Below are 24,391 nucleotides of genomic sequence, written 5' to 3'. Positions count from 1 at the left end.
GGACATTGAGAACTTGCCTCCAAAATTCTCCAAGGATTTAAAACTGTCTTGTGCTAGGCCTTCCAGATAAGCCATGTCACGATCCCAATCTAGACAGAAGCACAGATCAGAAGCATTTCCATGCTGTTCTGGGATCTCCTTCTGCCTTTGGGAACTGGGCACTGCAAGGGGGTCAGGTAAGGCAGTGGGAGCCAGATGTGAATGTCCACGAAAGCTGCACAGAGGCCTGGAGAGCCCTAGAGTGGCTCCTGGTCACTCTCCACCGTCTTTGCAGGCCCTGTGCAACATCCCTGGATGGGGTTGCTGAACCTGCCCGGGGCCCATGGTGGTTCTCTGACTCCGACAGAGGAAACCCCCACTAATTTCCTGAGGAAATGTGCAGCATCCAGTGCCACAACTATTCCTTCTTGCCTATCTCTGCTTGGTCAGCTCAGACCGGCCAAGGAACAGTCAGACCCTCTCACACAGGTCAGGCCCTTGGGGAAGAGCTTCTGCCACACAGCCTCACCAAGGGCACCCAAGGCTCAGCCCCAGGACACAGCCCTGGGCTTGGCCCCTTCCCTCTCTGCTCTTCTCCGGGGCTGCACAGAGCACACGGAAGGACACTCTGGCATTGCACACAGGAAGAAAACTGACAGCTAAATGCTCCTTCCTCCCACTGACCATGATCCTGTGGGATGACTCAGGGCTCCAGAAAGTGAGCAGGGTGAGGCTTCCAGGTTCCTTCAACCCTGAGATGATGTTAACGGAAGTGGAAGATGGGTGAGCTCTTGTCACACTGAATCTGATTTTTGTCTCAGGAAAGGCACATTCAAAACTTGCCTCCAACATCATCCAAGAACTTCAAGCCATTTTCCAGCACGGCTTCCAAATAATCCAGGTTGCCATCCAAATCTAGAAGTGAGTACAGATCAGAACCATTTCCTTGGTGTGCTGTGGTCCCCTTCTGCCTTTAGGAACTGAGCACTTGCAAGGGGGTTGGGTAAGGCCTTGGGATGCAGATGTGAATGGAAAAGGCCAAAGGAGCACAGGGCCTGGGGAGCTCAGGGCTTGCTCCTGGTCACTGTCCATCCTCTTTGCAGGCCCTGGCAACATCCATGGATGGGCAGCTGGAGCAGCCTGGGGCCCTGGGGGTTCTCTTCCTCCCACAGAGGAAACCCTTCCTAAAGCCCAGGGGAAAACTGCAGCAGGCAGTTCCACAGGTATCCCTGCCTCCCCCTGTCCCTCCTGCCCTCTTACTGTTGGGACAAATCCCTCAGCCCAAGGGCACATAGCCAGGCCCTCTCAGGACACCCTGGAGCCTTGCTCTCCCCCTCTGCCCTTTCCCCACCATGGGCACCCCGTGCAATCACTTCCAGGTCTCGGGACGTGTCTCCCACAGAGGGACCCCAGCAGGACTGCTCAGTACCGGAGTGCCCCGGGCATAATAATTCCTCTGGGCTGTGCTGGCCTTGTCCGGGCTGTGCCCATGCTGCCAAGCAGCAGAGAGGGCAGCTCAAGGCTCAGCAGGGCTCAGGCCCAGAGGCACAGCAATTACCTCCTGGGACTGTGCCTGGCAGCGCCTCCCTTCCTGCAGCAGAGGCTGCCAATGAGCCACTGCTTCCTCTGGGAAATGCTTCCTTCTGCACAGGCTCTCCTTTCATTTCCCGAGAATGGAAAAGAGACAGCTGGATCAGATGGAAACATTCCGCATGGGGAATGGGGAAGGTAACATCTTGAGGAGGGAATATTTTTGAAAGGTATGGATAAACATCGGAAAACACTCAGGATGTTGGAACTGCCCTATGCTGGTCCCTTCTCCAAACAGCCCCTCAATCTGATGTGCTCAGAGACAGGGAAACTTCAGGGGATTTCAGGGTGTGCATGGCCCATGGTGCAGTTGGGGCTCCCTGTCAGCTGGTGCCAAATGCCTTCCTGCAGAAGCTGGGGACAAGCTGCAGCCAGGCCAGGCTGGGAAACAGCTCTGCAGGCCAGGAGAGCAGCAGCGGGGCAGCGAGGCTGCCATGGATCCCTTCCCGCTGTGCCGGGCAGGGCCTGTCCAGCTGTGCAGGGAAAGGCCCCGGCTGCTGAGTCCCAGGGGAAGGCTGAGGGAAATGTGCCCACCTTGTTCGGCCTGTTCCATTTCCTTCAGCATTTTCCACATGACTTCAAATGGTTTCTGGGATTTCTTGTCTGCCATCTGTTTGGTGGTTTCTATTGGAGGATCTTAACAGAAAGCTGTTCCATTTCCCAGGAATGGATCCCACAAAACCATTGCTCAGCCTGTGGAGTCAGAAGGGACACACTACTCACCCCTGTGATGGGAGCTGGGTTGGTGCACATCATCCAGCCCAGGAGTTGGAGAGATCCTCTCTGCAGACACGCCTGTAACTGAACAGGCACAGGAGCTTCTGTCACCTGGTTCCTTCCAGATAGTCAATGATTATGAGACACTGAGAACATACCTGCAGGATGCCCAGAGGGCTTCAAAGTGTCATACCACCAGGCTAATGGAGAAGCCTTTGGGGCATCCCCATCTAGAAGCAAACCAAGATGAGAAGGTTTCCATTGTGTGCCAGGGCTGGCTCTGGCCTCGGGCTCACAGCAGGGCTCTTGCTCGGGGCTGCTCCTGTGCCTGGGGCCTCTGGGCACTCAGGGCCGGCTACGGGAGCAGCTGCAGAGGGAGGGACATAGTTGGTACACGAGTCCCGATTCCCCGGGGCTGTGAACGAGCTCCAGAGGCCTGGAAGCCCAGGCGCCTCCAGTTTTGGCTGCTGCCGGGCCGTGCAAGGGCAGGGCCTGGGGGAAGAGCTGCTGCCACACAGCCCCGCCAAGGGCTGAGCCCGGCACAGCAATCACCTCCTGTGCCCATGCCTGTGTCCGTGCTTGGCATCGCCTTCCTTCCTGCAGCAGAGGCTGGCACTGACCCACTGCCTCCTCCAGGAAGTGCCTCTTTCTGCACAGGCATTTGGTCAATTACTTGAAAAAGGAAGAGGAACAGCTGGATCAGATGGAAACATTCCCCATTGGACAGGTGGCATCTTCAGGAGGCAATGCTTGTGAAAGTCACAGGTAAAGATCAGGAGAATGCCCAGGCTATTGGGGCTGGGCCAGAGCACTCCCTTGTGAAAACAGCTGCACCTCCTGATCTGCTCAGAGACTGGGAAATTGCAGAGGATCTCAGACCCGTCCACAGCTGCTCTGGGCATCCTGTGCCAGGGCCTCCCCCTGCTCACAGGGAACAATTCCTGCCCAATATCCCATGTGGCCCTGCCCTGCGTTGGGTTGAAACCACTCCTGGTGTCCTGTCACTCCAGGCCCTTGCCCAAAGTCCCTCTCCAACAAGCCTGTCAGTCCATTCAGTGTGAATGCAGATAAATGTCAAGTTGAGTATTTCCTGCTGAAAATTCAGTTATGAAGATTCATTTTACAACAGAAATTACAAAGTAAAGAAAATATGTAAGACGATGCCTCGCCTGAATCATGGCCCAAATAATTAGGGTCACTTTCCTTGGCAGTAGCCTAAATGGGGGAAAGACCTAAAAACAGAAATATGAATGCCTGTGTTCAGGATCCTTCAGTCAGATAAATGACACCACAAAACAGTACAAGTGTACAACTGAGTCTTTAGTTGCTTAATCACAGTAAACTGAGCATGACAAAATTTAACTCATCTAAGTTAAACAACACTGAAATCTGACTGGCATTAGGTCAGCTTCCAGACAGAATGAATTTTATGGCAAATTGATTACTATACTGTAACCATAATGTCTGTATTCCTGTTCCATTGTAGCACAGACTTTCTTTATGCATGTATCTTATCTGAAATTATTTACTTCAATCTGCTGTGGAGCAGAGTTGAGTCTCTGTCCTCTTCTGTCAGCCACAGTTGCCATCAGACTCGTCTGCCCAATGCTCATCCCACGCACCAGGAAAGCAGCAGTGTGCTCATCCGGAGCCTCCCTCAGGGGGCTGCAAAGAAATCCATTAAAGAGATAGTAAATTACTGTGTAAATTACAAATAGCAAAGCAAAGGACTCATTTAGTGACCAGCAGTTTTACCACAAGGCTAAGTGACTGTCTGAAGCAAAGTTGAGGAAATTATCACATTTTTACACATGATTGCTATTTGCAAACTGTGCTTTATTGAAACATTAAATACTTGAAGTGAAAATGAAACAAGCAACAGACACAGTGAGTTTGATAACATCAGATGTACTTTCACACAGCACTCTTCACCTGACACTCTCTGCCAAGTCACTGCTTCCAAGATGCACAAAGCTTCATCAGTCATCACACTGGAGGAATGCAGTCTCCTTCATCAGCCAGCAACATTCAGGCTGTTCGTTCAGGCAACTCCCCTCACAAATAATATTTTACCTTTTAACAGCTAATTAAGGCTTCACAAAAAGAAAATAAATAGACTCTCAGCCGTTGTGTATTACCATGCCTTTAACCTAATATCTTTATTCATTTTTTGCCAATTCTTATTCACAGATTAATTTCAAAAGTCCATTAACTTACACAAGTGAGACAAACTGAGATGCTGCTTTGAGACTGAGATCCATGACAGGGAAGTATTTTGCCAGAAAAGGTTTCTTTGAGTCATCCAGAACTCTGACATAAGCTTTAACTGTTTTTCCAATCTCCACCTGAAACAGATATATCCAGTCATTCTGTATTCACATCACTCTTACTTATTAGCATAAAAATTTTCACTATATTTTGTATTATACTTGTAGTAGGCTAGTGGAGATAGAGCCCCAAGGTTAGACTAACACTGATTTTAAACACTAATCCCTGCCAGCTGGAGTTAGTGTCAGATGAAATGAATGAACTCAGGTCCTTCAGCTGGCAAGGGCATAATTAAAACATCTAGAAATATCAACACTTCTTTTGTTTAAGGTGCATCCAAGCTGGCAAGAGCAATGAGCAGGACTTTCTTCTGTTCAGTTTTAAAGCCTGACATATGGAAAATGACCCTGGGGCAAAACCTACTCCTAAAAGAATTGCTCACATGCACTTTAAACAGGAGGAAATGTAAATGAGCATGTCCATATAAATTAGGGATTAATATTACTATGTAAATGCAAAAGCTGAGATTGCTGCCACACAGAACACGAACAGATACCTGATACTCTGAGACACTTATAACCTGAAGGGATAAATTTGGGAGGGAGAAACAGAGACACAGGGATGTGTTCTCCGTTGTAGCATCTTGTCCATGTGTGATCTCTGTGCTCAGGACCAGCAGCACAGGGAGTCAGGGCAGGCTGGATCAGCTCCTAATGCTGCTTCCAAGGCACTGACCTTGCCAACAACTCACACGTGCAATTCCTGGATATGAGACACATGAATTTCAGCTTCAGCTGGGGCAGGGAAAGCCAGACACAGGTCTTGAATCATTACAGTCACTGATCCTGGGAGCAGAGGCTGCACCTGCAATGCCAAAAGAAAACTGCCTTATAGCACTTCTTTTGTCTCTTGTTCACAGGATAAAATTTGTATTACTTTTAGGGCAGAAGCAGTTGGATGCAGAAATCTCCAAGCTTACACAAGGAGAATTCTTCCACCAAAATAAAAATCAAGCTGTAAAATGTATGGAGCTACTGAGCTAGTGCAAACAGCCCCCAGGCACCAAGTGAATTAACAGCTCTTCATCTGGAACAGTCTGGCATCCTGTTACCCTCCTGCCTCAGGAGAAAAAACACACAAATCGTTTAGAGCAACAAAATTTTCTTAGAGTGAAAACCAAAGTGATAGGGGAAAAAAAAAAAAAAAAAAAAGTGAGAACAAAAATTATGCCTGTAAAGCACTGGTATTGCTTCCTGTAAGGTTTGTACTCTACTGTCACTGCTTTTCATCTGAGCAGCCAAAACCTGGTGGTAGATCCTGGCAAGTAAGAGGACAATTGACAGATCAGGTGTTTCTTTAATAAAACTATTATTACATTTATTTTAAAGAAAGAGAATGTTACACTTAACAGACAAAGAGAATAAAACAATGAAGAGAGAGACCTCTGGTCCCAAACACAAGCCCTCAGAACTAAGCACCCATCCCAAAGTCCCCTCTGCCAAGGCCATGCAGCCACACCTTGCTCCTCACATCAGCTCTGCAGTTCTCCTGCAACTCCCTGACCTTGTCACAGACCTCAGGACAATCCCAGCTGTTCTGCTCCCTTTGGCCAGGAAGCAGTGAAGTCGGGTGTCCTGCTGTGTGCTCTGGACTCTGAACAAGGGGAGATGGACAGGCCCCCCCAGTGCACAGGAGCTCAGTGAACTCTCAGCTCTGCCCAGCAGCACCACAGGAGCCAGCAGCAGAGCAGTGGGGAAAGCTGACATTTTGTTCTGTGAGGGCACTACTCCTGTTTCTGCCTCAAAATAGAAAGGGATGTGAAGTTTTAATAAAGGTCAGCTTCCAGAACAGCAGCAGTTCCCAGAGAGGGTGGCTAACACAGGGGCTGGGCAGCAGGGCAGGGGAAGTGGCACAGGGAGGGAGCTGGAATGGAGCTCAGCTGGGCTGGGAGACCAGAGAAAGCAAACAGGGAAAAGGGCAAGCAGGGCTACTGCAACTCTTAAAACTCTTCCTGTCTCAGTGAACTCTGCTCTTCTCCTCTCCCATTATGTGCCCAGTGGCTCCCAGTATCCAGGGATATTGCACTGGTGGCCACTCTTCACTCTTCCCCTGCTACCACCCACCCATGCCCAGAGAAGCTGCTGTGTCAAAACCAGAGGGAGAGCTACAGAATTCCTCCTTGGCAGTCCCACTGAAAAGTCTGAGAATCACTGCTCCACATAACTTGAATTTAGTTTCTCACAAGAGTTTACTGCCAACTCATCCTCTGTCAACTTGGCTGCACTGGTACCTGCCATGGCAGCAGCCTTACAGAGCCTGCTGATTTCCCAGGCCATTCTGCTGCTTCCATGGAAAAACCCAGGGCTTGTACTGGGATGTAACCCAAGCACAGCACACAGGGCTAACAAACCTGCCAAATGTGTGTGGGGTTGCGTTTTTTAAAAAATGTGTTTGATGTGGACTTCTCTCTCCTTTAATCTGACAGGCAGTTAAATCTCTTCCTACACTTCACAAAGCCTGTCTTGCTGTCACTGCTCCACTCCTGAATTCCAGACAAGAGCACTGAACCTATCTCATGGACATCAGTTAAACCCATCAGGGAGACCTGACTAAAAAACTATTAAGAGTTTGAACAGTGTACTATGTACAAAAAAACTCCTCATCTCTTCTACTTTTTTTCTCACCTCTGTGCCTAGTTGGAAAAAATATTCCCACCTCACACTTAAAATAGTTAGAGACAATTAAGATGTTCCATCAATTCTTTTGATATTCTAATTTCCACCTTAGTTATCACTATTTCACAACTTTATCAGCATTACTTTGTAAAAGACAAACCTGTAAATTATACATTTATGAAAACCACCCTTTAGAGTAACTTGTTTCATTTCAAGTTCTTGCCTAATGAAAGCAGCAATGCAAACACAGAGTTTTATTGGTGTTCACTGCAGAATGCATTTCATATCCCAGGCCTGATGAAGTCAAGCACACTTGCACTTTACTGGCATCTTCTAGTGGAAAAGTGCATTAGAAACTTCATATGGAGATCAGAATAAACTCTTTAATAGATATTCATTCACAAAAACAGGATGCAATACTGTGATTTTAAAATACCCTGAAACAACACTGTAGGATAGAAGCATTTGAAACCTTCAGAACTACTGGCCCACAGCAAATACTCCAGTATTACTTTGGAAACCAATCAATCTTATGGGTAGCTTCTGAATAATTCTGTCATGTTACTCTTTGTGGTGTGTTTGTGAAATCAGGAACATTTTACTACAAAGTTGTAATGGGTGAAGTACTTGGAACTGGCTTTTACCTTATACAGGGAACACAACTGCATCAAAGCTGTAATGAAACAATTTCCTGAACCTGAGACTAGAGCAGAAAGTGCCAGTGCAAAGATCCCCTGCCTGAAGCACAACCGTGACAGGCAAACACATCCAAAATGCAGCTACTGCCTCTCTATTCACACCTGCTGCAAAATGCCCAGGAGTGCTGAAGCTGCAGAACAATAACCTGGTTGGCAAAAAGGTGTAAAACCACAAAATACTGCACACACCAAAGCAATGCCTTGAGTCTCTTCATGTGTCACTCTTACAATATTTGGCACACTGGTATCAATGAAAAAATATCCAGAACCTTGTTGGATGAGAAGTTCTGCCTGCAAAACCAGAAAAGCATCCTGAATTAAGATTGTATCTTTCCAGTAAAGCTGTCTCCTCACACACCCCCTGTAATGTGTGATGTTTTCCTCCCTGCAGCTGGAAAGCAGCAGAGTAAATCCTCACCTGGATGTCAGGGTGGTTGTAGATGGAGAGCCCAGTGGGGCTCACTTTCACATCTTCCACAAGCATCACTTCAATGGTGGCAGGCCCTGGGAGCACAGCCTCGTGCTGCAAGAACAATGTTAGCAGTTACAGAAAGAGGCACAACACTGCCAGAGTCCTGTGTGTGCAGGGAGGATGTTTAAAGCAGGCAACCAAAGCTCAGAGCACAGGCTGAGGGATGAGATGCCCACAAGATCCAGAGGGCTCAGTCAGTCAGCACAGGGAAGGGCATCCTCAGGGCTGCTCTGTTCTGCACCCCTGGCCAAGGCAGAGGACAAGGGCCCAGCACTGCAGGATCAGTGAATGATGTCTGACAAGCACAGACAGGGTATTAACGCTGAGCCACGGGCCCAAGTCATACAGAATGATAAGGAAAATGGACAAAGTGTTCTAGTTCTAGCTCATCTTTTCATGCTTCTTAGCAGGCCACCAAAAGAAATTCTTCCTTCAGTGTAAGTACGTGAATACTGTACCAAATGCAGCTTTAATCACTCACTCATAACAACATTAGCTCAGAAAAGGAAAAAGATTTCTAGAGGAAGTCAGTACTCTGTACCCATTTCACCTCATTACTAGAATTATTTCCTTGATGTGGAAAGGATGTGATCCTTCCCTAATGACATAATAGGGTGTTCCACTTAAACATGGAACAACAGTCAAGACATCTTAATATCCCATCTACTAGATTTCTGTTTGTGTTTTTGGCTGCAAGAAAGAAGAATGGGCAGGTTTGAAAGCAGAACAGAGCAGCCCATTGCTGATGTACTTGAACAGTGCACCCAGGTCACCTCATTTGAAAAAAACCAACACATTCATGAGCCCACAAAGTGCAGCAGGACTAGCATCTACAGAGTCCTCCGAAATTTAAACACAGAGAATAGAACTTCAGAATATGCCAGTGTTCTCTGAACTCAAGGCAAAGTTTAGAGCAGCCTCTTTACTAATTATTTTTAAAAGTAAGAAAGAATATATAATACTGGTTTAACAAAGCAGAGCACAGTGAACTACAAAATTATTGTAGAACATCAAGTATCCATATTACAGCTCGATTTCTAAGAGAGAAAAAAAAAAAAAGAAACACAACCAAATATCTCAAATAACTTCAGCAGCAAAGTAACTGTGTCTCTGCAGTAATTCTCATTAAGCCATAGTCAAATTCTTCAGAGGAAATACATCTGCACCATGCTTTCCCAACATGAGAAGAGTGGAAACCTCACAGAAAAGTCAAGAACCAAGTGGCAAAAAAGATCACCTCTCAAAGAATTTACTAAGCAGATGCCACACCTGGGCCAAGCTGAGAAGAACCTGGCCCACAGAGTATTTCACATTACTGGTGCCCATCTGCTACCTGCTTTCAGTTAAACCCTGTAACCTCTCATTGCATATTTAACTTTTTGCCTCAAGTATGTTTTCAAGGTACCGCATATTGTTCAAATCCACTTAAATCTTGCTAACAAGATTAAACAGAAATTCCAGTTAGGAAGCAGAATATTTTAAGAGTCAGTTATTGCACATGCCAGGTTATTCCACAGGCTGAAACCTGCCCTTATATTCAGTTTACAAAAGTGACATAAACAGAAAACTGCCAGCTGTTTACATCTGCCCTCTTTGTTCATCATCATTACCTTTTACTGTTTTTCTTCCCTAGCTAAGTATTTCAGGGAGTGGCTAATGACTTGTAAAATGAGAGCCTGTGCTTATGGCTGGCATCAGGAAAAAAAAAAAGAGAGCATCAGTCAGAGCCCAGACTAACATATGGTCCATATGAGGAATCAGTCAGCTTTTGCTTTGCTCATGCAGAACTTTCCCACCCAGCTCTGCAGGGGCAATAATCCATTTGCTTTCCCAGTGACAGCTGCATGAAGCACATGGCTGCTTTAGTGAAGGACAAGCAGCAGAGATTCACCAATTCATTAAAAAACCCTAAACTGAAACAAAACCAACTGAAACACTTCTCTGTAATACCCTTGCTCAGATGGTTAAAAAACTCCCAAGGACTTGGACAAATTTGATTTGGATAGCAGCACCTAGTGCAGAGGAAAGCAGGAAAACCATGAACCAGTATCAAACCTCTGCAGAATGAACCGGACTGCACCAGGGAGCTGCCTGATTTGTACAGTACTGTGTGTGGAGGAAATAAAGCCACCAGAACACTGGGCATTGACCACAAGGAAATGGCAAATCCCCCCAGGTATTGTTACCGGTATGTGGGCTCTGGCTGCCTTCAGGTGGGCTGCTGGAATCCAGTGGCAGTGGCAGAGATGGTAGCAGTTCCAAACTCACGGTCAACTACCACAGTTTGTAAGCCTAGAATGCAACAAAGATGAGAAATATATTCAGCTTCGCTAGGCTCATTCTCATCAGACAAGAACTTTCTCTCTCAAGACAGGTTCTAGACATAGGACTTGGCTCCTTTTTTCTCCTCTCTTTAATAGCACACACTAAAAAATGCACATTGACGTTAAACTGAAGTATGACTGCAGATTACAGTAATTTCTTTAATCAAGATGAGACACTGCCAAACAGATTTAATCTGGACCTTCAAACAAAGAAATGCTAATTTCAGCCCACTCATACCCTGCATTTTCTTCTGACCATTGCCCTCCTCCTTCAGAGTCAGCTCCATTGGCAGCTCCGTCTCAATACGAGCAATGGCCTTATTTGTGGATTCCCACACAATACTAAGGGAGCTGAAGTTATCACATTTCCTGCCTTGCTGGTCATAGGCAGCCAAATCCAGCACTGGATTGTGGTAATTGGAAACAGGAACCTGAAAAAGAAGGAATATTTTGAACTGAACCGATACAACCGGATTTTTTAATCATTAAAGAAAACATATGCTGAGTTCCATGAGGTTTGTACAACATCAATGCATAAGGAATGTTTGTTAAAAGGAGCCAAGTGCAAGGCATTCAGCTGTGCTCCAACAGCCCTGAGATTATCTCAGCTGGTCAGAGCATAGTGCTGCTTACACCAGGTAGGTTCAAGTCCTGTATGGGCCATTTAGAGTTGGACTCCATGATCCTTATGATCCCTTCCAACGCAGAGCATTCTGTGAATCTCTGAACTCCAAGGGGGTTTTACTGGAGCATGGGTTTGAGTTTTTTTTAGCCAGTGAATTACCTTAAAAAAAAAAAAAAAACCAAAACAAATCCCCAAACCAACAACAACAAAATTGAACCACAGCTCAATGAAATTGTTTTTAAAATTCAAAAAAAAGACGACAAACAGCGCTGTTTGTTAAAGCTCAAAATTATGGTGTTGCTCTGGTGAAATGCATTAGCAACAGTGCACCAAGGTAAGCTGACACATAATGGAGCCAGAAAAGCAGGTGAGCTCTGAGGTGGCTAACAATACACAGAAGTCTCCATCTCCTCTTGTTATTACATAGCAGCTCTTTAAAATGATTCATTTTAGGGAAGGAGGATGACTTAGCAGCCAACATGTGACAACACCCGTTAGCAAGAAAAACAGAATATGCCTGGTAATCTACACATATCTATTGTCCATTTACTGCAGGACTCCCCAGCCTGCTCTGTGCAGGAGCCCCCAAGGGCACAGTGTGGCCACAGCACCAGTTACTGCTCCTCTTGCAGCAGCTGCCATGTTTCACACATGGAGCTCCAAACACTGATTTTTCAGCTGCAAGAACACCTTCTTCTCCTGCCACTTCCCAGGCTTACCAGTTGCTTGCTCTGCTGGAGCAAAGGGCAGGAGAGAGCAAGCTGAGGGCTGCCATAAACAGGAATCAAAGCCAGCCGGGAAGGGAGAGCACAGATGAGCTTCACGGCAGTGGGCTCAACCACCGGGAAAGGACTGGTGACTGTGGGGCTGCTCCCAACTGTTAAGGTAATAACCTGAAAGCAGCAAATGAGGAAAGAGTTTAGTTCAGGCATGCTGTATTTCCACAGGTCTCAGTTACACTGTGATATCAGAATGAAATGCAAAAATACAGTGCTTGGGGATTTACAGCACTATTAAGACACAGGAAGATGTAAAAGAGGGAGCACATCTCAAGAACAATTCTTTATCACTACGAAAGTACTGTTCCTGGGAACTCTTTCCTTGGTGTTCATGTTCATGACTATCAAATTTGATTCAAACAACAAATCTCATGTAACTGAGAAAGGAAACAGCAGGTGTTCTTGCAGAGTGAGAACAGACCAGCCCAAAGGCAACATTTATAGTCACTTCAGTGTGTTTAAAAACATCTCATGTTTTATTTTACATTCCTTTTTTAGCCTTCAGCAAAGCGAAGTGGATATAAAACCAGAGAAGGCTGAGGCAGCTCTGGTCACCTGCCCCATCCCCCCACGCACTGGTGCTGGGCAGAGCCACGCAGGTGTGATGTGCTGGGGACAGCCAGCCTTGCACAGACCTGCACATCAACACCAAGGCCTGTTCCTTTGGAATCTGCACTGACAGGAACAGCTCCACTTTGCAAAGTGTCCACTGAGGAAATCAGTGGAACTTGGCAGCCCAACCAAAATGCTTAAGCCTTGCAAAATTGCAGAAGAATACTATACTGAAGCTAAAAGCTTCATGGGCTGAGGAGGGTGAATAAAGCAGGAGAAATCACTTCTGTATGTTGGAGAGAACAAAACCAAGTGGAAGATGAGCACAGTCACGCTCACCAAGGCTGCACAGAGAGTAGAGCAGTCAATTCCTGGGGCTGCCATTTGTTAGAATAAACAGAATTACACTGGAAGGTAACACAGTTAAGAGGAGCAGGTCAGACAGAGGAGTCAGCCTGCTCAGTAACCTTCTGCTCTGATCCTGTTCATGTAAAATGAACCTGCACTCATTAGGATGTTCAATGCATCCCACAACATAAGGCTTCCACAACTTGGGTTTATACTGCAAAAAACCCATCATAAACCACTTTTAATGTAATGTTGTGAAATGCTCACTCTAAAATCTGCATCAAAATGCATAAACAAGGTACTTAGCCAAGTTCTTTACTGGCTCATTATAAAAGCATCTAGCTACATAACAGGCATATGGCACCATAAATCTGTCTGGAGCCAGTTCTCAGCACTTGATGGAGGGCAACAGCAAGCCCTTCTGGCACTCACCTGCTCTCCCAGGCTCCTGCACAGCACCCTAACCCGGTGCTGGTTGCTGTTTCGAGGTGTGGGAAGTTCAAGTAAAGAGGAGGTAATGCTTTCTGCATCCACAGCAGCAACGTTCCTGAAGAACTTGGAAGGTTCTTGGACCCATGGCCTCGGTCCTCCTTCAAACAACATATCCTTAGAGGAACCCAAAGTCACTAAAGCGACTGATGGTGGATCAATAGCCTGTAATCAATTAATTAATTGAAAATTAATCATCTATGTACACTGTTTGGTTGTGCTCTGCAAAATAAACCTCCTTCTGAATGGAACAGCTCTACTTGGATAAGGCGGTGATTTCTCCCATGCAGTGGTTTGTCAGCACACTTAGTGAAAAACAGAGCTGCACCAAAATCCTCAAGGATTCTGTCCAGCTGGATTAGATTCAAAGGAAGCAACGGATCCAAAGACAAGTTTTAGCTGCATTTTAATCACATCTCTCTCATGAAGAATTACAGCAAAAGGGAGACCCTTAATATATTCTTCTGAGCACAGAGAGATAGTATTCTGCTATACTTTTAAAGAAGTATTTAAAATGGATGAAATTACGTCAAATTGTACTTTCACTTGCCAGTGCTCTCTCCAGAACAATTCTGTGTATGCAGTTATTCTCCTACACAAGTTTTACTTCAAACCTGTCTAACAAATTCTGCACTGATGTGCATCCCTGGGACAGCCTGTGCTGTTCACCACCACAGCAGTTAACCTGACATTTAGTGCACAAAAACCTTTCCAGTTTCTGTTTCACAACATCACATTACATTCATTATAAACACAAATCTGTAGTATTTGCACTAACATTTTTTCCATATTGAGGGAAAGCTATGGTGAAATACTCAAGACTTCAGCCTGCAGTCAGTGCTAGGCTTCTGCAGATGAGGCAAGAAAATAAGAAAGCAACCTCTTCTGTATTTCCATCTATTGACCCTGGACTCAGCTTCTTTCTTATTTTCTTCACTGAACCAGCCAGTGGTGGAATGTAAACCCACCCACCTCAGTTTTTCAAACCTATTCCTTGCATAACCTGCTCCCTCTCATGTAAAGGTGCTTCAGTGCTGGATCCTGGATCTCTCCAGGAGCAGAGGAAGCAGACTCACTCTCAGCGGGAGATAAGTGGCGATGGCGATGCTGGCACTGAGGCACACGTGCCCATGGGTGTACACAACCACCAACCTGGTGTACCCCTGAAATTCAGCCTTCAGTCTCACTCCACTGCAAAAATCAGCAGTTGGCTTAAGTCTTCCTGTCAGATAAATTAAAAATATACAAGAGCTTATTTGCAAAGAAATGCCCAGGCATGTTCATCAAATTCAACACAGCTGTTTGAAGGCTGCCTACCAGAAAGATGGAGAGAACTTTTTACAAAGACATGTAGGGACAGGACAAGGGAAAATGGCATCAAACTGAAAGAGAACAGGTTTAGATAGGATACTGGGAAAGAATTCTTGGCTGAGAGAGTGGTAGGGCTCTGGCACAGGGTGCCCAGAGAAGCTGTGGCTACCCCTGGATCCCTAAAAGTGGCCAAGGCCAGTCTGGACAAGCCTTGGAGCAGCCTGGGACAGGTGAAATGTGTCCTTGCCCATTGCAGAGGGTGGGGCTGGAAGAACTTTTAAGGTCTCTCCAACTCAAACCATTCTGCATAAAAAAGCAAATATATCCTCAAAATAAAACTACTCGGTCCCCCTCCCCTCTGAGGTTGGCAGTTCTGTGGGGATACTGTACAGAACTATGAATCAGTGATTTAAGGGAAAAGGGTGACTTGGGAGAGGTGTGACCTGTCACCAATTTAACTTCCAAACCAGGGAGGGAGTTAAAGCACCTTCAAGCGGGCTGAACACGCCAGGGTTCTCCAGCTCCACCCCCAGCTCCAGCTGTGAGCAGTTGCTCAGGGGGACCAGCTCGCCCCTGTCCACGCTGGTCCGGCCACTGATCCTCAGTGGCAGCTCCAGCACCTGCCCCACATGTGCCTCCACCTGGCAGGAAGTGAACTCCATGGCGCAGGGCTCGCTCACATACACCTGCCAGGGAAGGAACAGGGACAGGCTGGGTCACTGCTCTGCTCCACGCCAGCCCAAGCCCACAGCAGCTTGGTGAGCTTCCCTTTTACTGCTGCTCCTGTCATTCTCTCTTCTGCTTTACTGACTTTGAAGTGCGGACTGTTGTGTGCTATCGCCAGGGGTATCATCACCAGCTGGGAGAGGTTTATCGTCCATTAAAGAATCTACCTCAGACCAGAGATTTCATAGCTATCACAGCTTTTATTTGCAGGATCTTAACTACTTAAGTTAAGGATCTTAAGTTAAGATCTTGTGTTAGGATCTTAACTACTTAATCTTCTGCAAATGGCTTCAGGATACCAAACTGTTTGGGACAGAATTAAAGCTATAATCTGTGTGGATTAACTACTCCTAAAACTACTACTACTAAAAACTGAGGTCAGTAAACAGAACTCTGAAGAGCTGTTCCACACAGAAAGCAGCTCCTAACACAGGAAAAAAAGCATTCAAAAATAACCTATTCAGATTGTGCAATACACTGCTCTGAAAGCTCGCATGGTTAGAAGGTTTCTTTCTGTCGTCAGGCTTTGACTTATGTTTGAGGATAAGAAGTTTTAGCTGAAAAAATCTTCCTCCCTGTGTCTCCAGCTGGTAACTGTTGCGCTGCTAAAAAGCAGCATCTTAGGCTGTTCAGAGAATTATTTCAGAGCGAGTGTGTAAGTTAAATTCTGAACAGATTTAAATTAATGTCACACCCCTCCCTTTGGGGCCACCAGATGTACTGTTCCAGCATTCTCCTCACTCCAAACCACACACACTGACCACAATGACCTAAGAACAGGGGATGGTCTACAGAGACACCACAAAATCCCTCTTGGGAGCTATGTTTTTTATTGCCATTTTCTCCTAATTTTCCCAAAGTACTGTTTTTTCTTGGCCAACTCGGGTATTTGCAGTCCGTCTGCAGCACGGTGCTCAGTTCAGGTACTTCTCCAGACAGAAATTTCCTTGTACATCCCGATAACAACTGTCACCCTTTGGTATCAAGGGAGAACACCCACCTATCACCCTACAGAATGAATTTTTAGTTTGGCTTGTCTGCCTAGATGGCCAGGCCAGGAGTTAATTACCATTTCCTTCTTGCACTTAAAACTTCCAGCAGGAAAAAAGGCTTGCCAAGGAAATCAGGAAGGGGCAAAAATGGGAGTCAAGTTAATGTACTGAACAGGGTTGGATTCCCTAAAGCACAAAGTGAAACAAATCACTTAACCTGCCACAGGGCAGGAAGTGGAAGGGGATTGCCTATGGCATTCTCAGTGCCTTTGCTGTTTCCAAAAGCCACATTCAAGAAGAAGCACTGAACAATGAATCTCTTGCTTTCATTTCGCCATAAAGCAGCGGATTCCGCACGTCGAACGCCTGAATAATGCTGACCCCAGCATCGCTCCCCGTGCTCAGCACTCCTTTGACTGTCACTGTGGCTACTGCCTGGTTAGAACAGGACCAGCTGAAGTTGCCACTTCCACCCTGAGTCTGAAATACAGAGGGAAAAATCTTTCAAATATTTAATCAAGTACATGGTTTTCACATTCCACAGCTTTGGATATCTTGCGTGAAACCAGGAATGCACTGAGAATAGGACATACAAATAAAATAACACCTCAGAACTTAATAAGCAATAGAGAGATGAGAAGATTTCTACCTTTCATTTTAATTTCAGCTTCTTTCACACACCAAAACAAATGTCAAAAATTCCATCACAGTAAAACACAGGTGAACACTGGAGCCATTTTAAAATGTGTATTGTTTTAATTTCTTTAACTTCCTCAGCATTTCCTTTAACCTTTTTCATAATTAAAAATGAACAAGGTAATAAATCTTCTCTAGAGGGACAGTGCGGAAAACAAACAAATCTAAATTATGCAGGAGCTTAGCTAGTAATTTTTACCAGGGAAAGAGAAAAAAAAGAAAATTAAGAGGAGGGTCATTTCCCTTCTTCCTTTCTCGGAGCACATGCACAATCTGATTACAGAAGGACACAGACAAATAAACAGGCAGAGGTGTGTTACAGGAGATGCATGGGATGTGGTGAGAAAGGCTGAAAGAATCCAAGGGCTCAGCATATTTGTAAAGGTGTTTCAGTTGAAACAGGGAGATGAGCAGAAAACATAAAACAGAAATACCCAATTCTTAATAACTATGAAGTCTCAGGTCCCTGCCATAAACCCCAGATGCCTCACTACACTTTCTGTCTCTGACAGTCAGTATGCATTGAGGAGAGGAAGGGTAAAGCAGCTTCCCATGCAGCTTCACCATTAGCCAGAGCCTGGCAGGGAGCTCCACACTGCTACCTGGGAGCAGTGCCCTCCCCAGGAACCTCCAGGTGCCCACCTCGCACAGCTGCACTGCACCTCTCATGCGTGCGCCGAAGGAGGGCAACAGGAACCATCTCATTGGCACAAATATGAACAAAGCAACCCCCAACAAACCAGACAGCTGCCAAAGGAAAACCTGCCAGGCATTCTGGTACCATCTGGAGGGAGTTACTTCAGCCATAAACAGAATTTGGCTAGATCCAAAAATCCCTTTCAATTTGTTTTCAGAAAAACTTTATTCACCCATTTGAAATAGCCTGACTGAAGCTATGCAGTGGGAGGCAAACTCTGATGGAGAGGCAGGAACAGTTGAGCTGTGTGTATGCTGTCGACCAGTTGTATTGTGGAATCTAGAGACCAGAAGAAAGGTCTCAGTTTCAGAAAAATTTAAATCTTGGGAGAAAAAGGTTTTTATGTTTTTATAGAAAAACATCAGAGTAAAGTAAGAACAGCGAGACAATTATTGCAGTACCATGAAGGATTGTTCTCTAGTGAAATACTTCATTATATATGCAAGATAAGGTGAGAACAGAACTGTGAAAGAGGTAGGAAACAAAACCGCATTTCCTTTCCTTTACTGGGAAAACTCCAGCAGAATTATGAAGTACTGCAAATGCAGATTTAGTACTAAGAATTTTTACCACACTCTGCTGGTGTGGTCAGGAATAGCATGAAGTAAACCAAACTAATCCCACAGAACAGACAAGTAGAGTTATACAGGGCTTAACTCAGTGTAGCTGCCCTTAGACTTACACTGGAGAATGCAATTTAATCCTGTGAGATTGATTCTCTCCATGGAGTCACTGAATCAGTAAGGCTGTAAAAGACCTCTGAGATTATCAAGTCCACCACTGAACCATGTCTTCAGGTCCCATACCCCATAATTTTTGAGCCCTTCAGGGATGGTGACTCCACCACTGCCCTGGGCAGCCTGTGCCATGGCTTGACAACTCTTCCTGTGAAAAAACTTTGTCTAATATCCAATCTAAACATGAAGATGTTTCCTCTCATCCTATCCCTTGTTACCTAGGAGAAGAGCCTGGCACCAAGTGTCCTGCTGCCTATTTGCATATAGTTTAATTAACACAGATCCAACACTGAGCACCACTTTATGCCAAAAGGGAGAGGTAGGAGTTGTGCATCCAACACCTGAGTGCAGGGTCTGGGTATCACTGGCCTGGGATAAGAGCCCGGGCTGAGAAATCACAACTTTCTTTTCCCTACTTAGACTGGAGATACTGGATACTGGCATACAAACCATTTGCTTCATGAAGCAAAAGGAATAACCGACAGCTTGGGAGCAAAGACACACCTAGGGAACATGGAAATCATCCCTTCTGCAAATAAGCTGTGGCCTTTGCCTCCCTGGAACTTTGTATTAGGAGCACAAGGTGTGTGGCCAGTGAGGAATACTGATGTCCAAGGCTGGCAGAGTGCTGCTAATTTATCTTGTCATGCCCTTCTTTGTAGTCACTCCACACTCCCATTCATATTTCCCAACCTTGCCAGCAAAGGGCAGCCTCTAATGATTGCTGTGGATCTTTGCACATAGGATGCTCCTGGAATTCCCAACCATTCCAGGCATAGGTGCGTGGTGCATGCATGAGGGAGAGAGGAAGGGAAGACAAGAGGTAGAAGTCAGTGGGATTTTATGTTTGTTGGTTTCTTGGTGCTTTTTTAAAACTGTATATTAACTCCTGTAACTAACGTCCCATGAAGCTCCTCCAAGTTACATTTTGGATGCCACTGTGCCTGAAGTATCCACAGTCAGCCCTAGCTCAGTGGTGTCAGGCCTCAGTGTGCCTGCCCGAGTTACACACCCAGCAGCTGGGTACTTCTTTGGCATACCTGGATGGTGTACTGGTAGACTCCTGCTTTTGGCTGCCAAGGAAACATCAGAATGCTGGGTACAAGCAATATTGGAACATAGATCTCCACATCCTGCTGATTTCTCACTGGAACTGGTAAGGTATGAACACCTCCATCCTGCAAAGTGCAAAACCACGGTGTTATAAATGGCACCACAGAGCTTCCCAGAGTTAATGTTTAGTCCTTAGGTACAGACATGTCCTTGAAAACACCTCAGAGATGAAGGAAAACTATTTAGGATCACTTATGAACAGAGCTCCTAGTGAGCAAATAGCTCCTGGCAGCAAGGTGTGCCACTGTACTAAATGAGTGCTATTGTTATGAAGATCCAGGTGCCCACATTAATTTAGAAGGCAAGAAAAAATATACTCTTTCATTGCTCCTATTTTGAGACCTCACTTGGAGAACCAATCTGGAGGCTCAACACCTATTATTTACTCTTTGCTCATCCCACTGTGTACAAAATTCAGCCTGAAAGAGCCCTTGCTCAGCCCTCCCTCCCAAACATTGGCCTTCATAGCTCTGCTGTCACTGCAGTGCTACGACCCTCTGGCACAACACAGTGTTGCTGCAGTTCTGAGGGAAAAACAACTCTCAAGGGATGCTCTTCCACTGAAGAGAACATCTCTGACACAGAAAATGACTGAGGTGTATCACATTGAAGGAGCTATTAAATCCTGCTCAAGGAATCACTAAATTGATTTTACAGCAAATGGGTTGAAGTGTTGAATTTTCAAGCAAAAGCAATTCACTTCCACACAACGTGCCCTCGTTAGCCATACATTCAAGTACCTGCCCAACCAGCAGAAAGTTAATGAATATTAATTTGGAGAAATGTGCAGGCTGATACATTTGGCAAATTGTCATTCCAGAGTTTAAGGTCACTTACCAATTGATAGCAAACTTCCCCAATGTAACTGACTGCAGAACAAGGTCAGGGTATGAGTGATGATCCTACCACAATAAAGTGTAAAATTCCCTCAGCCTTGTGAGAGGCCCCTTGCCCAGCACAAGGATCTGCCACAAGAAAAGAAATCAGTGCCATGCACCACTGCCCTAACAGGAGTTTGCCACATGCTCGGGAGCAAAATCCCACAGTCTTTAATTTAAGCAAATCCTCTTTTGACTCAACTGACAGTTTTCATGAAGAAAGGATTTTAGAATTTGGTTCTCAATCTGTTCAAACAAAGACAGCTCAGACCCACATAATTCTTAGGTTTCCTTTTGCTAAGAAGTCACTACTGCACAGCTCAATTAATTTTAGGCCTGCCAGTGAAGCAGAGGAGTTTTCACAAAGACACACCTGGTCAACTACTGATGTCAGTGCAGCATCAATTGTGGTCTGACCTGCCTTTACAGCCATCACATAATGATAGGACCCATTCAGAGAGGACTGCAGCACATCATAGTGTTCTCCGGACAGCTCTGTAGTAATTCGGATATTCTAAAACCAAAACATGAAATAGAAATTGCCACAGGTACTGACATCAGTGGAGGACAGAAAGCCCTAAACATACAACAAGAAGTCAGTAAGCAAACTGTTTAATAACACAATTCAAAGACACACTGCTGAAACTGATTAGAACTCTCCCTGTGGAAGTTTCAGTCTTTCAGTAAGATTTTACCTTTAGAGACATTAACTCCACAGAAAGTTTCTTTTTAAATTTCATGTTAAATGTAATTTAACATGAAAGTACCTATATTTATACCACTAAGTAGTTCATATTTTACAGTATCTTTCTAATTTTTTTCCTTCTTCAACACAAAAGAACACATGAATATACTGTCTCAAAGGCAGACTACTAAGCTCTAGCTCAAACTCAGATCTGTATCCCAAAAAGCAATTATGGGGAAATAAAATAATATTCCCCTAGATCAAATACTCTCAAAAGCAGTAATTCAATAAAATTTTTCTTGTTGCAACTGAATTATCTAAATTTCGTTTCCTCTGCAGTTTAAGAACTATGTGTATTTGGTACCTAGTATATAGATTTAAGGAAGAAGCTCTTCCCTGTGAGGGTGGGGAGGCCCTGGCACAGGTGCCCAGAGCAGCTGTGGCTGCCCCTGGATCCCCGGCAGTGCCCAAGGCCAGGTTGGACACCGGGGCTGGGAGCAGCCTGGGACAGTGGAAGGTGTCCCTGCCCATGGCAGGGGTGGCACTGGGTGATTTCACGTTGCTCCAAGCCCCATCCAACCTGAAAGATAAAGCCAGGGAATCTCAGAAACACGGAAAGCTGGACAAGACAAACGCAGGTTCAAACCAATGTGGTTCATCAAGCGTTCTCCGTTTATTCAAGATATGGTGGTAGTTTATATAAGCTTCCACATAGTTTACAAAAACAAAGACATTCTGATTGGCAAACCAATATTGTTTACCTTGTCCTTAAAACGGCCTACACCTTACACCATAAAACCTATACTAATTCACACCCAAGCAACCCAGTGGTCCCCACACCACCTTAAGACTATTTTCTATCTGCGCCACAAGCTCTGAATTTCTAACTGCGTCAGAGGCTTGAAGGCCTCACCAGGCCTCAATCTGAGGCCTAGACTGGAGTAGCTCAAATTTCGTAATTCATGTCCTCTTTCTCTCAAAAATGCTGCAACAGAAAGACATTGCCCAACTTCCATTTTTTTTTCTACAGCACTTCAGACTCCAATAACTTCACATGAATCACCCAGAGTGCTTTATTTTTAAAAAGTAACAACAACAAAACAAATGAAAAAATGAAGAGGCAAGAAACAACAAGCTTTGCACTGTCCTGTCTCAATGTAAATAAGAAATCACTCAAATAATTCCAAAGCAAGTCAGGATTTAAGAGACAGTCACAGAAAAGTATCTAAACATTTCAACTTACATCAGATAAATACACCTTATTGCTTGATTTACCATACACGTCAACTGTAATTTCATGAAGTCTGCCCGTTTCCAGGACCCATCTGTCACCTGGATGAACTGTAAATCCTGCAAAACAGGAAATATTGAACAGCACAAACCAACAGCCTCTTTATCTAATGGAGAAAAGCATTTTGCTTCTGGTGCCCACACTCTGCAGATGAACATTCATTATTTTAAACTGCTGACTACAGAGATAAAAGAAAGTACATAAAACCTATTTAACATAGAGCTATTTTTATGAATAAAATTCCTTTTCTGTGAAAGCTAACATTGAACGGAAGCGTGGAGATACAGCATGAAAATCACAGAAACAAGGCCAGAAATTGCATTATTCAATCAGAAGACTGCAGCAATACCAACCCAAATATGCAGGAGCTACCACACAGACAGTGCTGCTGGGCAGCCAGGACACACCCTGCATGCAGATACCTGCGGCTCAGTCAAGGAACACATGGTTCAGCACAAGCCAAGAGCAGCATTCTCCTGGCACTCCTCAAGCCTCTTTGGCTATTCTAAAGCTAAGTGTGCACTGCAAATAAACATTCTCCCCACTTCACTGCAGGACAGTGAGCACTTTGGAGAGATCTCACTAGAGAATATAAGGACTGAAATGTAAACATTAAATAAAGCCCCATACATTTCTACAGTGACTGAGGGGAACAGACATGATTTAAGTGATCTTTTGCCAACTTAATTTGTTAAAGCATTCCAAGGCATCAGACAGCTGTGCTGAGACTGAATTCACAGCAGTGCTGCTTTCCACAGCTCCTGATTTCCAGACTCTCGACACAAATGAGGATAACTTGATCCTTCCATGTTGCCAAGGGTGGAAAGCTTGTCTCCTGCCACAGAGTGGTGGCTGGAGAAGCGTTTTTCAAGGAAGGATACTCTTGTGCACCAGGATGAAGTTGGTTTGGCCCTGCTGCAACGCAGTCACAGTGGATGTTGCCTGGTCCAGCTTGGCAACTGGCAGGGAGGGATCTCCCTTGGGATGGAGGATGTTGTTCTGGAGCTGCAGCTCCTACTGCTCTGATGGCATTGCTATTTCTGGACGTGAAACAAAACATAGGAAACAATAAAAGCAGGTGTGGCAGTGGCTATCTGCTGCTAATTATTGCTGATTACTTTTTACTGATGCCTAGTGCACATATGAAATCAATATTTCTAGTGTCTTGTAAAAATAGCACTTCTGTCCTCACATCACACACACACAAAATGAGTTTCTTGGCAAATTTAATGTCTGTGAAACTGCAATTCCCAACTAATGCAATCTCAGTATTTTGACCTAACATTCAACTGATTTCCAGCTTCAAAAGAAAAAAAAAAGATGAAAGGGAAAAAAGGAGAGAAAACTCAAGGCACTGCATTTTGAAATAGGCATAAAGCCAGATAACCCACATTTATAAAGGCTTCACTTTGTGGAGCAAATCCATTTGCCAATAAAACATTTTTTGTTAGAAAAGTTACTAATCTAAATTTGATTTAAGCAAGAAAGTCAGTCAGTTCCTTAGTGACTGTCAACAACTAAAATGACAGTGTTAGCTCTCATTTTAAGTTACCCTTGTCTCCACGTCCTTGACAAATCTGCAAGAGTATATTCTTAAGAGTCACAATTTTTTTGACAGAAAGAACTAAACAGCTCTATCACTGTGTGCCTTCGGAAAACAGTATTAAACATTAACATATAGTTTAAACACAATTAAAAATTTCTCAGCTGTTAAAAATTAACACAAAGCATTAAAAAATAAAAACAAAT

General features: G+C 44.8%; 1 protein-coding gene across 1 annotated transcript in view; it reads right to left on the bottom strand.

Moving 5' to 3' along the window:
- LOC116807435 (nuclear pore membrane glycoprotein 210) overlaps window positions 1-24,391 on the bottom strand; it is a 62,288-nt gene that overhangs the window by 2,801 nt on the left and 35,096 nt on the right. Inside the window, 18 exon segments of the mRNA XM_072918099.1 lie at window positions 664-3,951; window positions 4,504-4,631; window positions 5,290-5,418; window positions 8,117-8,218; window positions 8,346-8,450; window positions 10,586-10,617; window positions 10,620-10,691; window positions 10,962-11,154; window positions 12,068-12,241; window positions 13,460-13,681; window positions 14,593-14,738; window positions 15,315-15,513; window positions 16,870-17,025; window positions 19,716-19,853; window positions 21,040-21,180; window positions 22,595-22,701; window positions 22,996-23,064; window positions 23,524-23,682. Of these exon segments, the coding sequence (XP_072774200.1) occupies window positions 3,798-3,951; window positions 4,504-4,631; window positions 5,290-5,418; window positions 8,117-8,218; window positions 8,346-8,450; window positions 10,586-10,617; window positions 10,620-10,691; window positions 10,962-11,154; window positions 12,068-12,241; window positions 13,460-13,681; window positions 14,593-14,738; window positions 15,315-15,513; window positions 16,870-17,025; window positions 19,716-19,853; window positions 21,040-21,180; window positions 22,595-22,701; window positions 22,996-23,064; window positions 23,524-23,682 (2,426 nt within the window). The 3' untranslated portion in view covers window positions 664-3,797.

The sequence above is a fragment of the Taeniopygia guttata genome, chromosome 24 (genome assembly GCF_048771995.1).
Source record: "Taeniopygia guttata chromosome 24, bTaeGut7.mat, whole genome shotgun sequence".
Classification (NCBI taxonomy): domain Eukaryota; kingdom Metazoa; phylum Chordata; class Aves; order Passeriformes; family Estrildidae; genus Taeniopygia; species Taeniopygia guttata.
Note: the sequence above shows the minus strand (reverse complement) of the source record. Positions and strands in the feature narration are given on the sequence as shown.